The sequence below is a fragment of the Papio anubis genome, chromosome 12, assembly GCF_008728515.1.
Source record: "Papio anubis isolate 15944 chromosome 12, Panubis1.0, whole genome shotgun sequence".
Taxonomy (NCBI): domain Eukaryota; kingdom Metazoa; phylum Chordata; class Mammalia; order Primates; family Cercopithecidae; genus Papio; species Papio anubis.
In genome coordinates this window covers 38,588,922-38,605,812 of record NC_044987.1, presented here as the reverse complement: position 1 = coordinate 38,605,812, position 16,891 = coordinate 38,588,922, and the positions used below count along the sequence as shown (strand labels likewise).

Below are 16,891 nucleotides of genomic sequence, written 5' to 3'. Positions count from 1 at the left end.
TCTAACCACCTTATATTGAGTAGGATAAAATTTACATGTTCCAATGCTGCTATATTAAAATTTTACAGACACTTAAGATTTTTCACCCTTATCCCTTTGGATATTTTTATCACTAGAAAAAAATGCAAGAGTTGGAAGCAAAACTCCATGAAGAAGAACAGGAAAGGAAACGCATGCAAGCTAAGGCAGCTGAGGTAAGTTAAAATGTGAGAAAGTGGGCTCTTCATATTTCTTACCGCTTTTTATATACAAGTAAACAATTATATTTGGTTATCTTACATTATTTATATTTTAGAATAGTGCAGCATATAAATTTTCAGATACAGGTTAATGTGGAAAATTATGAACAAGTATTTTTATAGACAGCAAAATTTGTACAGTTTTTTAGCATGTTTGTAATTGTGGAGTTTCAGTCAGCATTTTAAAAAATGACAGACTAGATAATATCAGAGACTATACACATAAGAAGGTATGTAACCATGTAAAACTTATGGCCACTATCAGAAATATTTAAAAGCTCTTTCAGTGTCCTACTTATAGGTACTTTTCTTCTTTGGTGACCTCAAGATGCCAGGACAGAAGTTGAGGTAGTGGGCTGCCCCAGTAGCTAATGACCCAGAGCAGTTAACAGAAGCCACCACATGAGGAAAATGAGCTCTACTCTCTCCTAGTTTTGGATTTTATCCCATGCAGTGGTCACTAGATAGAATAGGTGAGGCAGTGTGGATTCACAAAAGCATTGAGTTTATATGTACCAACCAGAAATGCGTTTCCAGGAGATACATAGCAAGACTACTGAAGTAAGTCTGACTTATAGACTCAGTAAAATAAAATGTTCATGTTTTTAACTGAAGACACTCTCCTTATGAGCTTATTTGCTCAAATTCCTCCCAGATACTCCCCTGCCCCTTCCAGGGTCTTTTATTTTTATGACATATGCACGTATCTTTTTTTGGATGAACGCAAGAATCAGGTCTTGATTCCAAAGGGTAGAGCCTCTGCAGTTCAATCTGTGACCAAATGCCTACAGTGTCTTGGGCTCACATCATATATGTGATTACAGGAATATAAAAGTTATCTTTGTTACCTTGTCTATTTCTTCTAGTGCGTCTCTAAATTTATTGACTTAATTTATTTTCTATTAAATCAGATATAGTTCTTTCTCAAACATTTACCTTCTGATCAATTTGTAGATTGTTGTTGTTTTTCCTCAGTGTGCTTTCTGAGTTACATAGCCACATGGCTTAATTTTTGACCAACAAATTTTCTTTGCCCATTTTCTCTTTAGGGTTGGCCACTTTACTGTGTTTCCATTCCCATATTTGTAACAAACTTGTGGGTTGTGCTTTATATGCATTGTGGTGTTAAGTACATTATATATGAAATACAAAATTTAGTAAGTTCCTTAGTTAATGAATTTTTAAAATAATTTATGGTACTTCTGTTTTCTCCTTAATTTAGCAGGCAACACATAGGGACCAAATTAGTTGTTGCTGGTAATATGTTACCAGTAAATATTTTTAGTTGGTGGTGAACATTATTGTACTGAAAGAACAATGAGGGATAGATACATGGTTCCAAGTCTAGTGTTGGGCAAGTTATGTAACTATTCAGAGCCTGGATTTTTTCGATTGTTAAATAGTGGTCTGCTGAGGTCAGGAGTTTGAGACCAGCCTGACCAACATGGTGAAACCCTGTCTACTAAAAATACAAAATTGGCCGGGCGTGGTGGTGCATGCCTGTAATCCTAGCAACTTGGGAGGCTGAGGCAGGAGAATCGCTTGAACCTGGGAGGTGGAAGTTGCAGTGAGTTGAGATCACACCATTGCACTCCATCCTGGGCAACAAGAGCAAACTCTGTCTCAAAAAAAAAAAAAAAAAAGTGTTCTGCATTTTGCATCTTCTTGGTGTTGGGGTGATCAAATGAGAATAAAAAATAATGAAAGTGCTTTAAAATGTTTGAAAACTAGCACAGAAATAAGATAGCTGCTGGGAAGAATAAATAAACTGGAAGTTAAAATACTCAAAAAAATGTTCTTGTATACTGTTTACACTCATAGGCATAAGTCTTCTAGAGTAGTAATTTCCTGTTCATTGAATTATATCTAGTCAATTTACTGTGTATAAAGCAATGTTAGATGTGTTGGGAGTGTATAGATGCTTCCTGTATTCCTTTGTCACAGAATAGATTTTTTTACCCCAAAGCTGCACTCATGTGGGAAGTAATAGTGATAATCTCAATATCTGTTTTTATGGAATCCACTGGTCCTGAATATATGTTTTAGCTCCATTATAATTTCCTGGGGAACTTTTAAAATACTTTAAAATATGAATTTCCCCAATCTGGAAGAGCCAAAATCATGAGGTCTGGACAGCCACCTGGCAATCCAAATTGTCCTCATAAACTGCAGACAGTTTTGGTACATATAGGCAGATTTGAAACAACCACTATTCTGGACAGGTTTTTTTTTTTTTTTTTTTTTTTTGTTTTTGTTTTTTGTTTTTGTTTAAAGGAAAGTTGAAAGTTGGCTTAGTGAAAAGAGCAGTCCTTTTTTGAAATTCTTAGTAAGTGCTTGTGGAATTTCTACCATGAAGACAGGATATTTTTAAATTAGTATACTTACTAAGCTTCTAGAGAAAAGGACTTGGTAACATTTGCCTGATAGCTTCCAGTGTTTTTTGTTTTTTGGTATTTTTTTGGACATAAGTTTTCAATTCCTTTTTCTTGTATAGTAAGTGCATGGCTTTTTAGAAGGGGAAGAAATGTATTCTGCTCTTTGGCTGTTTTGTGTCTGGTAATGTAGTAGATGCCATTTTTGAAAAGAGAATGTATTGAAGCAATGGTTTGGGGTTAGATACATTGCCTTTAACTCATTAGATAGAATTTATGGAGTAGCTACAAATACTGAAGGTAATGTGTTCCACACTGAAGAAAGGACAGATTATAACAAAGAAGGTCAAGATAAAATGAGAGACTGGTATTTATTTAAAATATTTGACAAACATTGATAGATTGGTTCAAGACATACTTTACACAGCTATAATACGTTTTTCAGTTAGATACTACTATTGGCTTTTACAGGCTTTCATCGGTTTTATTCCTACAGCATTAACTTTAGGCTCTCATTTTTCCTAGTTGCAGACTGGTCTAGAAACAAATAGACTTACTTTTGAAGATAAGGCAACTCCACGTGTTCCCAGTGCAAGAAGAATTAAAAAAAAGAAGTCAAAACCACCAGAAAAGGTGTGAAGACAGAACCAAATCAGGCAAAATGCTGATTACTTGGTATAGTTTATGTCAAAACACTCATAAACTGTATGGTGTACTACAACCTTGAGAGAGTAAATCTTTCATTCTCAATTTCTTCATTCAGAAGGTGGAGATAAGTAATACTTCTAAATTTTTATCCTGATAGTGAGAAAATATATAAGGATTTTGGAACTGCAGAACACCATACAAAATTAGCATTATTATTAGTACTGCATTATCTTGTGCTCTTACAATGTTTTGTGTATATGTATACTGATTTTCTACTTAGAATGTAACTGTTGTTTTGTCAAGTGCTTTTTTTCCCCCAGCCTTTACAAGGCTAGGATACGTGCTAACAAGTACTATTAGGAGCTGGCTCGTGATCATAATGCCAGCTATAGATAAGGCAAGTAGTAGCCCAATAGTTAACTGAAGTTTCAAGTTAGTCATGTATAGTCAGTTTTTATTATCATGTGAATAAAATAAAATTGTTTTCCTCTTCTCTTCATTCAGAAAAGTTCTAGGAACTATTTTGGTGCACAACCACATTATAGATTATGCTTGGGAGATATGCCATTTGTAGCTGGGAAGGTGAGTTGGTCAAACTCTGGATTCTTTTTGTACAATGTTGATCCTTGAATTAAGTCCCTGCATCTGCAAGTATGTCTGTAAATGGAATGAACATTTTTCTGTCCCTGTACCAGTGTGGATTACAGTGATGTGAAAATGAGATGGGGGGAGGTTTTTTGGGTTTGGGGAAGCAAGGAAGAGATGGGGAGGATACCTTAAAGTAGATAAAGTATATGTGGAAAGGAAGTGGTAAAAGCAGAGACCCTAAATTGAAGAAGGTGTCGTTTCAGATAGGGGTCAAGGAAATAAGAAATAATATGTTTGTAGCATTGGATTTTTAGTATCAATCCTGTTGAGTTATATTTAGATACAGGTAGATATTTGAATAAGCATATAGCACTACTTGCCCTCACATCCAGATCTAGGACTAATTCTCCAAGAAGCAGTCATACGTACACTTGAATCTTAAGTTTCTTTAGCACTTCAATGTAAAGCTGTATCGTCATATATCAACAAGTACTGAGTGAAGTGCCTAAAACTGTGCTAGTTGACACTACTTTATAAGCTGTGTTGCTGGTGGTTTTATGTTTCGATTCCAACTAGATTGTCATTCTAGCATCTTGGGAAGTAAATGTTCTTTTGAATTTTATATTTGTTTATATTTATTTATTTTAAACCCCCAGTAAATTTGGAGTGAAATCATGGGGAATATAATACGTTAGTGGTGACAAGCATTTGAAAAAGGTACAGTTGACCCTTGAACAACATGAGTCTGAACTCTGTGTGGGTCTACTTACAGGCAGATTTTTTTTTTCAATAAGTATCTCAGAAAATTTTTTGGAGATTTCTGGCAATTTGAAAAAACTTGCAAACTGTATCTTAGAAATATCAGACGCTAAGAAAAAGTTGGTATGTCATGGATGCATAAAATTGACTATGTCAATACAAGTGCATTTTATTACTACCATAAAATGTACACAAGTCTGTTTTTTTAATTTATCAAAAACGATTTGCACACAGACTACATGGCGCCATTCACAGTACAGATAAATGTAAATAGATAAAGATGCAGTATTAAATCATAACTGTATAAAATTAACTGTAGTACATACTATGCAACTGATAATTTTGTAGCCACCTCTGTTGTCATTGTGATGAGCTCAAGGGTTGGGAGTATTCACTTAAAATGCTGTGTGATGCTAATCATCTTCAAATGAGCAGTTCATCTCTCCAGCAAATTGTGTGTCACAGTAGAAAGTGTTCTCTAGCAGTTTCGTATTTACCATCATGTTTAGCACAATACAGTAAATACTTTGAATAATACCATAGGACCCATGTCAAGTGCTACTAATGATGGTGGAAGTGCTCCCAAGACGCAGACAAAAGTCATGCTTCTGCTGACCAAGAGGCAGCAGATGAGTCCTAAGATGCCATTAAGAAAATCATTGAGGAGAAAGGGTATCTTCCTGAACAGGCTTTTAATGCAGACAAAAGTACCCTATTCTGGAAAAACATGATGCCATGAAGGATATTTATAAGGAAGAGAAGTCAGCACCAGGATTTAAGGAAAGAGGAGACAGGCTAAATCTACTATTTTGTGAAAACACAATCAGATTTACAATCAGGATTGCCCTTGTCTATAAAGGTGCTAATCCCTGAGCCTTCAAGGGGAAATATACCCAACTGCCAGTCTTTGGGTTTACGACAAGAATGCCCCGTTGAGAACCCTTTTTCTAAACTGGATTTAGAAAAAGAATTGAGCCATCAATGCTTTGTCCCTGAAGTCAGGAAGTAATTTGCCAGTAAGAGACTGCCTTTTAAAGTCTTTTTAATACTAGGCATTGCCCCTAGCTACCCAGGAACATGAAAGTTCAACACCAAAGGCATGGAAGTAGTCTACTTGCCCCTAAACACAAGGTGTCTAATTCAGCCTCTAGATCAGGGAGCATAAGGACCTCTAAGGCACATTACATACAGTGTAAAAAGGGTTCTTAATGCTGTGGAAGAGAACTTCAGAGAGAACATTATGAAAGTCTGGAAGGATTACACAGTTGAAGATGATGTCATCATTTTTATAGAAAAAGTCATGAAAGCCATCAAGCCTGAAGTAATAAATTCCTGTTGGAGAAAACTCTCCAGATGATATGCATGATTTCACAGGATTTATGACAGAGCCAATCATGAAAGAGATTGAAGGATTTCAGGATACAAATCTTGGAGAAATTCAAGAGTCAGTAGACACCATGACAGAGGAATTAACAACTGGGATGGATACAAGTTCTTTCAAACCAGTGCCACAAGATGAGGAAGACAACGTGGAAGTAATGTCAGAAAACACATTGACACTAGACAGTCTGGCAGAAGGGTTCTAACTATTCAAGACTGCCTTTCACTTTTTTTTTTTTTTTTTTTTTTTTTGAGACGGAGTCTCGCTCTGTCACCCAGGCTGGAGTGCAATGGTTCCATCTCGGCTCACTGCAGCCTCTGTCTCCTGGGTTCAAGCAATTCTCCCACCTCAGCCTCTCAAATACCTGGGACAACAGGCATGCGCCACCATGCCTGGCTAATTTTTGTATTTTTTTAGTAGAGACAGGGTTTCTCCATGTTGGCCAGGCTAGTCTCAAAATCGGACCTCAGGTGATCCACCCGTCTCAGCCTCCCAAAGTGCTGGGATTACAGGCATGAGCACTGTGCCCAACCTGCTTTTGACTTTTATGACATAGACCCTTCTATGATACATCACTGAAACTAAAGCAAATGGTGGAAGAATAATTGGTATCATATAGAAACATTTTTAGAGAAATGAAAAAGCAGAAAAGCCAAGACAAATTATAGTATATTTCTGTAAAGTTACACAGAATGTGTTAGCCTCTCCTGCCTCCCCCTCCACCTTCTCCACCCCTTCTGCCTCTGCCACTGCTGAGACAGCAAGACCAACCCCATTCTTCTGCCTACTCAACAGTGAATAATGGGGATGAAGGCCTGTATGGTGAGCCAGTTAATGAATAGTAGATATACTTTCTCTTCCTTAGGATTTTCTTAATATTTTCTTCTAACTTTACTTTTAGAATATAGTTTATACATAAAACATAATATAAATGCTTCCAGTCAATAGTGGGCTATTGGTTACATTTTAGGGCAAAGTTTTATTATAGTTATCAGCTGCATAAGTGGAAGCTGAATGATCAGAACACATGGACACATAGTGGGGAACAACATGCCCTGGAGCCTGTTTGGTGGGGGAGTTGGTCAACGGGGAGGGAGAGCATCAGGAAGAGTACCCAATGGATGCTGGGGTTCATACCTAGGTGATGGGTTGATCTGTGCAGCACACCACCATGGCACACATTTACCTGTGTAACAGATCTGTGCGTGTACCCCAGAACTTAAAAGTTGAAGGAAAATAAAGTTTCATTATGGCAGAGTTTTGACTGCATGGGTGGTCGGTGCCCCTAACCCCTCCATTGTTCAAGGGTCCAGTGCATATTAATATAATCAGAAAAATAACAGGAACAAGAGAATTTTTTAAATTATTGCATACTGAAAGTGTACTTATAGGCAATTAGTATAATAAATATATATTACAAGTTACGAGCAAAATAGTGGTTACATCGATTGATTTTTGAATAGTGGACCAGCCTTGCATTGATGTAATAAACTCCCACTTGGATGTGATATATAATACTGCTGTATTCAATTTGCTAGCTAACAATGGGAACTAAGATTAGAAGGAAAGCATATGTTTACCTTAGCATGGTGGTTCCGAATCTGGCTAATCAAAATCAACTGGAGGACTTGAAAACAAATTTCCAAACTCTAACTCTGCAGTGAGTTTGGTGTGCTGCCTAGGAACCTGCATTTTAAATATGCTATCTAATGATATTTATGGAGCCAAGTAAGCCCAGCCATCTATTTATAAAATGGAATAGTACATTGAGATTGTTGGTTTAGTGTTTAAAACAAAAAAAATATTTTTGAGAAGTCTATCAGGTTTTTCTTACACATGTGATAGACATGTATTTAGTGCTTCCTATTATTCCAGGATAGAGAAATGAACAAGTCTCTACCACCTGGATGTACACTGTTTAATAGGTGAAATCGATATGTAAAAGCAATTAAAATATATTATGATAAATGATATGAGAGAGATATGTAAAAAGTGTTATAGGTGATCTGAGAATGGACTGATTACCTGGCAGTTTTAAGGAAGCCTTTAAAAATAATATATTTGAACTGGGTTTTAAAGAATGATATAAATGTTGCTAACACACCAAAAAATGTCATCTGCAAATATGGTTTGTTCACAAAATGCAGAAAAGTGGAGGATGATAGGACATGAGGCTAGGAAATGTAGGTTGCAGCTCAATGATGTAGGGCCTTATTTTCCATTCTGAAACATTATAGTTAGTGGATTTATATCAAGAGGATTTCAAATAGAAGAACATCATGATCAGAATAATTTTAGGATTTATATACTGTACTTTGAAGGGTGAAGAGTTCTTTTTACCTAGGCTTAGGGAATAGAAAGTGGTGTAGAGAATATAACTTCAGTTACTTCTTTCATCATTTTTCTTCCTTTAGTCCACAAGTCCTAGCCATGCCGTGGTAGCCAATGTTCAGCTTGTCTTGCATCTGATGAAGCAACACAGTAAAGCTTTGTGCAATGATCGAGTCATCAACAGTATTCCTTTGGCAAAGCAAGTATCTTCACGAGGTGGTAAAAGTAAGAAGTTGTCAGTAACATCTCCCTCCAACGGTATTAATGAGGAGCTGGCAGAAGTCTTACAGACTTTACAGGATGAATTTGGGCAAATGAGCTTGTGAGTTGTTTTTTGTTGTTTGTTTTTTAATTCAATTTAGCTTTAAAACCTCAGTTTTTAAAAACTTGTTGACTTTATTATTCTTACTTTCCTTTGTTGAGCAAGTATGGCTGAGCACAATCCTTAACACTAACCAAGTTACTGGGACTTTAACAAATATAACTAATAAGGGTAAAATCTCTCTCTTACTGTTAAATGTTTTGAAGACCAAGGTTTATATTTAAGTTTTATTTCTTTGAGAACTTATGATATACAGTCATGCATAACTGAATGACAGAGATGTGCTCTGAGAAATATATCATTAGGCGATTTTTTTTTCCTTATGCCTGTAGGAGTGTGCTAATCTTATAGCCTATTGCTCCTAGGCTACAAACCTAGCATGTTACTCTACTACTAAATACTATAAGCAGTTGTAACACAATGGTAAGTATTTGTGTATATAAACATACCTAGATACAGTAAAAATATGATAATAAAGTCTTACAGGATCACTGTTGTATATGTGGTCTGTTGTGTACTGCATCATTATCTGGTGCCTGACATTACATTCATTTTAGCTAAACTTGATAAGTTAGGACATGAGTGTCTGAAGAACAAAATTCATCTCTAGACTTTCCTTTACATATACAGTATTCTTTTGGGGAAAATATGAATATAAAGATTTAACCTTGAAATTAAGAACTCTTCCATTTCCCTCCAGTGCCTTTCTTGAACTTTTAAATTCATATTTTCAATTAAAAATTTCTTGATCTAGTCTGGGCACGGTGGCTCACGCCTATAATCCCAGCACTTTGGGAGGCCGAGGCGGGTGATCATGAGGTCAGGAGATTGAGACCATCCTGGCTAACATGGTGAAACCCCATCTGTACTAAAAATACAAAAAAATTGGCCGGGCATGGTGGTGGGCGCCTGTAGTCCCAGCTACTCAGGAGGCTGAGGCAGGAGAATGGCATGAACCTGGGAAGCGGAGCTTGCTGTGAGCCGAGATCATGCCACTGCACTCCAGCCTGGGCGACAGAGTGAGACTCCATCTCAAAAAAAAATTTCTTGCTCTATTCAAAAAATGGAGTCATTTTTTAAATACATGGGGCAGTAACCCCATAATGAGCAAGGTATAATAGACCTAGCCATGAAACATAGAAAACTTAACCACGTTCTACTTCTGCTTTGTATATAGTGATCACCAGCAGCTTGCAAAACTTATCCAGGAGTCACCAACTGTTGAACTGAAAGACAAGTTAGAGTGTGAATTGGAGGCATTAGTGGGAAGGATGGAAGCAAAAGCCAACCAAATAACTAAAGTTCGAAAATACCAAGCCCAGGTAACTCAGTTTTCCTTCACTCAAGTTTCTAATGATTAAGAAAAAAAATACACTTTAATTCAAATATTAAATTATGACACTAAGTGTATCATAGATAAATATCTACAGGAGATACTTTACTGAAGACATTTGTTCATTAAGAATTGGTAAGTAGATTAGGAAAGAAGACACTTTTAGTCACTTAGCATATTCATCTAAGATACATCTTTCAAATACTGAATGTATTTAATATTCTTTATGAATAAGCTTTAACTGCTTTGATGAATTTAAATAGTTCTGAGTTTATCCAAGTAAGTTTTTTTTAAAAAGCACCTGGGAAATTCTATTTCCAAAGGAATAAGTCAAACATTAAATATGTGAAATATATTTATGTTACTAATCATTTTATATCAGCCAACAATGTAGTATCTACTAGATGCAGTGGTGACGTCACATTCAAGGGTTTTCATCCAGAGAGAAACATGATTCAGGTATTTAAGAGATTACTGTAGTGACTAGGGGTAGGGTGATGGGATCAAGGCAGAGAGGCTGAGAGATCAGCTATAGACATATCAGTGGTGGTCAGCAAGACAGTAGTTGGGTTTGGGCAGAGGTAAACAGATTTGAGGTATATTTTGGAAGTAAAAAAAATATTGGGGTTATTTGCTGCTGGGTATCATGTAGAAGGAGAGGGAGTTAGGCAGGATGGTGATTCCACTGACTGAAATGGAGAAGGCTGAGAAGTTCAGAGAGTAGAACAGGTTTGTTGGCTGTTGATTGGTAGCCATATGATAGACCCAGTGCCAAGTGCTTTGAGTATATCATCTAATTTTCACAAATGGCTTATGAAGTGAGTATATTCTCATAGATGAGGATGCTAGGCCACATTTTCTGGGAAGTATGCATATATCCTCAGCAAAATTAAATAACTTGCCCAAGTATCAGCTCACTGGGAAATGGCAGAGCTGGGATGAAACTAGCCTTTTCAACTCTAAAACTTGGGATGTTTTTTCAAAGTTCATGTATGAAAAAGAAATACAAGCAAATTATTCCTGTAGGAGTAAGGAGTAATGGTTTAATTTGTTGCTTATACTAATTAGACTTATTCTAATGGAACACCAACATGCCAGCATCAGTTTGGCTAAAGTAAAAATGAAGCTCCCCTGGTTTAAATTATTCTAAAATAATGGAACAAAAATGAAATTCTTTTCATAGTATTAATACATTACCAGTTACATCTGTTCATCCATCTGGAACTTGTTTCTTTGCCTCCTCAGACTAGTTTCTAGAATGCCTTTCTCCTCTTCTCCCATTTGTGAAAATCCTTCCCGTTCTTTTCTGTGTGTCTGATTTTTGCCTCCTCCATGAGTTTCCTTCAACTCCCCTTGTTTCTCACTCGCCCTGTTCTGTACTTTGGCAATATTGCCTTAATTTAGGACAACCAGAATTTGTTTACTCAGGTTTACTTGTTTGTATATTGTTATATATATTTAAGCATATATTTATTTATATTAAGTGTTAAATGACTAGTGCAGTAGGTTTTGAAGTCTTTTTAAAAAAGCCTAGAATGTATTATTTGAGTTTCAGTTAGCATGAGAGTTAACCAAAAAAAGGTACTCTTTTGTACTTTTTGTTGTCAGAAAAAAATATTTTCATTAAATTCTCCTTTTCCTTCCTGCCTTGGTTATTTGGTATAGCTGGAGAAACAGAAGTTAGAGAAGCAGAAGAAGGAATTAAAAGCTACCAAAAAGACTCTTGATGAAGAAGGAAACAGCAGCAGCCGTTCTGGAATCACAGGGACCACAAATAAGAAAGATTTTACCAAACTCAGACCTGGAGAAAAAGGGAGAAAAAATCTTCAGTTATTGAAGGACATGCAAACCATACAGAATTCACTACAAAGCAGTAGTTTGTGTTGGGATTACTGACTCATAACCAGGTCAGAAATTTTATTCAGATAATCTGTACCTCATCAATCAGATGATGACAATTTACTTTCCAGATCTCATACTCACTTATGTTGGAATTAATTAATAGCAGGTGTTAAGGGACCCAGGCTTCATTATACAGGCTTTTCATGTATGCAGGATGACTCAGTGTTAAAACATTTAAATGGAAACCAGGGGGGTTTTAAAGCCTGAGAAACCACACATAATCTTGTTTTGTTGAGATGAGTTTGCTGTACTGATATATTGCACTTTGTAAACAGATTACCAGTTTTTTACTTGTGGGTGTGATTTTTTAAAAATAGTTCTTTATATTTAAAACTAGGTTTACATTTTCAAAATATGAGACTATGCCATAGGCAGTGCTTGCTTGAAAAGTCTCATTTTTAAATCTCCCTGGCATGAAGTGCCTACTTCCCCTTTCCAAAGCAACCATTAAACATACTTTGTTTCTACTATTGGTGGAGTTTTTCTATATTTAAATATATATATATATATTTCAGAGGATTTTTATTTTGCTTTTTGGCATTTCAGACTTTGATCAGTATTAAGTGCACTTGTATTGCTTTTTAATCTGTTAATTTTTTTAAAGACCCAAGCAGTCATTTTGAGTTATATCTGTAAAAATTATAAAAGGATTTTTGAAAGTATAAACAAATTGTCAGTGGAATGAGATTTTGGAATAAAGTGAGAATGGGAGAAGGGATATGTTGTGAGCATATACCTTCACAGTTCTTAACTAACCTGTTTTGTAATCATGATATTCAGTCAAGGCATTATGGTTTTTAATCTTGAAACTTAGAGAACCCTTTGAATATTTGCTTTTACTGGTGTACAGTATGAGTGGAATATGAACTGTACACATAATTGTTATCATGTTGCTATAAATCATAATTTCAACTAGATCAAGACATGTTAACCTTTTATAAATGTAAAGTCAATAAAGCACCTTTTTAAAAGAAACACTGAAACTTTCCTTAACAGCCTGTAAAAGGCTTTGTGATAAGCTCTCAAAAAATGCATTTCTAAATAGGACATCAATGTATTCATGAAGAGAAAAAACTAGTACTTAGTTGCTATACTCATGCTTACATAGAAAGAGAGCCCAAGAATATTAGATTTCCTCATGATACAAGATACTACAGTAACAGGCTTTAATTTAGGATCCTGAAGTAGATTTTGGGGTATTTGTGGCTTGTAAACTTGTGCTTGTGTGTCCAGTTTTCTAATGAGTAGGTTTGTAGCTTGATCGAATTAATAACTGTGAGCCCATAGACACAAGAGAAGTGAGAAACAGTGCACTGGTGACATGATAAATATATGTGTCAACCACCATTTCAACTATTAAAAACTGCTGTTATCTCCTTGTTTGAATTTCAGGTCATTAAATTGTATAACCATCATTTGAATTGTAGTGGCTCTGAGTCCTAATTAGGAGAAGGGTGATTGAATGATGCTAAATCCCACCCCATTTCTCAACTAGGATTCAAACTGAACTACTCCAGCTTTTTGTACTCTCAGGTGAGAAGTGAAAAAATACTGTTTCAGTTTTCTTATCTGCAAGTTTACAGTAGAGGAATGTGTCATCCATCCACTTAATGTTGTAACACAGCTTTATTGTAATTCATTTCAAATAAGGTATGCTTGCAGACTTGTGGTAGACAGGTGAATTGTTCATTCCAATATAATGTGGTGAATTGCAGTGGTAGTAGCCATATACACAGGGCTATGGGGGCACAGAGGAAGGTGGGGATGTCAGAGAAGGCAGTCGTGAATCAGATAACTTCCCAGAGGAAGAGGTGATGCCTAAACGCTAGAAAAGAGGAATTAGTCACAAGGGAGAACAGTTGTTCCAGGTGCACAAGATAGACTAAACAAAAGTGGGGAAGCAGGAATCTGCAGATTACATGAGGCAGTTGTGAACAGAAGAGTAGCACTGGTACATAACAGTTGAGGTATGCAGAGACTAGGTCGAAGGAGGCTAAGGAGCTTCAACTTAATCATACTGGTCTCTAAATTTTGTAACCCTAATCAAAAAGGGAAAAAATTACACCTGTACAACCAACAGACATATAAAGTTATGAAACATGTAACTGTCAATTCAAATATTTAAAAGTTTTGCTTGTGTAAATATATAAAAAGTGCTAGTATTCCTCCTCCCTCCCTTCCACACACACCAGTGGTATATCTTAAATGCTCAAGTGCATGTACTCCATATTGGAGACTTCTGCAGAAGGTGAGGGGAACCACTGGAAGGTTCTCAGCAGTGAAGTGGTAGGGTTGCACTTAGATTCCCCTGGCTTTTGATTGGAATTTGAAGTGGATGCAAGTATATTAAGACTAGAAGCTTTAAATTCTTGATCTCTTCAGCCATTCTACATTCTTTTATGTGGTATCAGGCCAAGATAATCAAAGTTTAAATGAGGAAAATGGCAGATGCATTTGTGAAATACTTGGAGTAGAAAGCTTAATGTTTAACACCGATTTGCTAGCCACTTAAATGCCCTGTTAAAAAGCTTGTATTTCACACAATTACCAAAGAAATCATTTTGGTACTAATTTTGCTAAATTGGATATACTAATAGAAACTATAGTTCCTCATTGCAAGACCAAGAGGGAGGCTAAGGTTCAGACTCCCTGTATAGTGAATTAGTGAGTGGAAAAACACTGTATATTTTGTTTGATTTGGGTGTTGGTTAAGGGAAAATGGGTACAAATTGAACATTTTCATGTGGGGTGCATATTCCTTCAATAATTTCCAAATATTTCTGGGAAAAAAAAAGAAAAGGCAACTTTGGACAAGAACAAAGTTTAAAAGTCAGTTGGAATTTCTTTTAATTAAAAGACCAAGGGACAAGAAGCTCCTTTATTACAGTACATTACATATGGCTCTTATATAGAATAAAAGTCAAATGTTTCTACCAGCACCAGACTCTTACTTGTAGCAGGTGAGCAGTGAAGCAAGATTTCTTTTACTGGCTTTGAGATTGTAATACATCTTTTACATGCAGTGTGTTCTTTGGTAGTGGAAATTATAGAATTTGCAAAGGGAAAAATGTAAAATTTGAGCATAGTACTTCTCACTATAAGCTATTTATACAGACTTCAGAAAAATGTCAATCCTAGTAAGATTTTTAAATACTTCTTAAAAACTTGCCAATTAGCTTCTGTGTGTTCAGACACACAAAACAAGTGAATAATTAGTTTTTAAAATATCTCCCATGATGTTTCTGGTAATTGGGCTAATCTGAAGGGCATGGAATTCTTTGAACTCCTGTATGGATACTTTCTGCCCTTCATCTTCCCCCAAGCACATCTATAAGGCCTCCCATTTTGGCTCAACTTGCTAATATGTCTTAAGTATGTAAACAATGACAGCAATAATTTTCAACTACTACTATGCCATAATATCTTCAACACTTTGCCTTTTACTATATGAAGAATATGGAAGTTGAAAAGTGATCAAGGTAAATCAATTACTGAAAAAAAGAAAAACCTAGAATGGAGAAAGGGATATCAAATGATTTTGATCTGTCATGACATCAAGGCCCCAATATATGTGATGCCACAGAATTTCAGTTTTGGTTTGAAAACTGATATTCCTCTGCACAGTGAGCACAGAGCATATTTCTAAAATGGTTTTAATATTACCAGATGCCAAAAATTTGTAACAGCATTTGCCTTTTAATAGAAACTTGTTCCCACTGTGGATCCAGGATTGAAGTATTTTAATATCCTTGGATACTTAAAAGATTAGTATCATAATCATGTAATTACATATGGAGTTATTTCACTTAAGCCACCTGCACTGCTACAGTTCTAAACTCATCCTAGAGAGATTTAAAATAAATAAAGTGACTGAACTTTCTCTCATAGATGGGTTCTAAATTCGGAAGACTTTCTACTCATAGAGCTGCCAGTGTAATCAAGAGTGTATAGCAATGATGCCCCTGATCTTACAGTCCTTTATACAACAGTTTGGACAGGAGTGACACACTGTGCAGGAGAGCTGGCTCTTTCTGAGGATGAGGTTGATCGGTTAGAAATCTCTCTCTGTAGTTCCTCTACTTTTTTCTGAAGCTCTGCTCGTTTAGCAAGAAGTTCTTTGTATCTGTTGTGAATAGGTTCCTGCAAGAGCAAAACATAAAATATTCAACTAGGAAATCCTGACCAAAGAGTCAAATCATTCCCTAAATGTTGCAGTGTATGTTCTTTCAGCTGTTGGAACCAGTGGCACCTTTCCAACCCATCAGTGAAGTTAAATATAGGGACTATGGACACCACTCATCTTTCCACTGGCTTTCCCAGTGCTCCTGAGTATTTCCAGAGAATAACCTGCTGTGTAGGTGCTCCTGAAACTGGTACTTTTCCAAATACAACAAATAATTAACACAATTAAAAGTCAGTAGTCAGAAGATTCCCTATTATTTACAGGTTTTTAGTCTTAAACAGTTCTAAGTAGTCAATATTCCATAAACATATTCACAGTAGACCAGAATTTTGTTCAGCTTTTAACTTTCCTAAAGCTACTTTCTTCAGCTTATTAAAACAAGACCCCCTAGAGGTTATCCAGACAGAGGAGGGAAGATGCGAGAAAAGAGAGCAGTGATATGTCTGATGTCATACAAGCAGTCCTAAGAACCAGGTATACTGATTACCCTGCCCCAGTATAGTACTTTTTCTACTATACAGTTCTAACTATCGATGGGTAAAGAGTAAAGTTTCAAATATGCACAGATAATCTTTCCAGCTGCTTTTAAGGGACAAAGTTGCATTGTATGAATGAAAATTCCCATTGTATATTGTACAGCACATACCTGTGGTTTCATCCGTGGATTCCACCTTATGTAATATCCTACCCAGAGCTCTAGGTGGCGCATGCTGGCTACTGGATAAAGGACGTGATTGGAATAGCTCCCATAGAGAGGATTAGTGAAGTCTTCCGCCTGGCTATTTATGTAAGACCACAGTGACACAGTCCTTTTAGGAAGATTCTGTAGGCAG

The 16,891-nt window shown here is 36.2% G+C and overlaps 2 protein-coding genes across 11 annotated transcripts in view; one reads left to right on the top strand and one right to left on the bottom strand.

Annotated features, from left to right (window-relative positions):
• The window catches only part of CEP57 (centrosomal protein 57), a 41,722-nt gene extending 28,426 nt beyond the window's left edge, over positions 1 to 13,296 (top strand). The window contains exons 6-12 of one of the 2 annotated variants that reach the window (XM_009187140.3): positions 117 to 194; positions 3,137 to 3,244; positions 3,764 to 3,841; positions 8,402 to 8,640; positions 9,818 to 9,962; positions 11,639 to 11,880; positions 13,268 to 13,296. In XM_009187140.3, coding sequence (XP_009185404.1) covers positions 117 to 194; positions 3,137 to 3,244; positions 3,764 to 3,841; positions 8,402 to 8,640; positions 9,818 to 9,962; positions 11,639 to 11,869 — 879 coding nt within the window. In that variant the 3' untranslated portion in view covers positions 11,870 to 11,880; positions 13,268 to 13,296. The other variant, XM_003910579.4, reaches the window with a different exon arrangement.
• A 186-nt stretch (positions 13,297 to 13,482) lies between these two features.
• Positions 13,483 to 16,891, bottom strand: part of MTMR2 (myotubularin related protein 2) — an 88,865-nt gene continuing 85,456 nt past the window's right edge. For all 9 annotated transcript variants that reach the window (XM_017948883.3, XM_003910575.5, XM_009187145.2 and 6 more), the window contains 2 exons: positions 16,705 to 16,881; positions 13,483 to 16,015 (listed from right to left, as the gene is read on the bottom strand). In XM_017948883.3, coding sequence (XP_017804372.1) covers positions 15,854 to 16,015; positions 16,705 to 16,881 — 339 coding nt within the window. In that variant the 3' untranslated portion in view covers positions 13,483 to 15,853. The remainder of the gene's footprint in view (positions 16,016 to 16,704; positions 16,882 to 16,891) is intronic.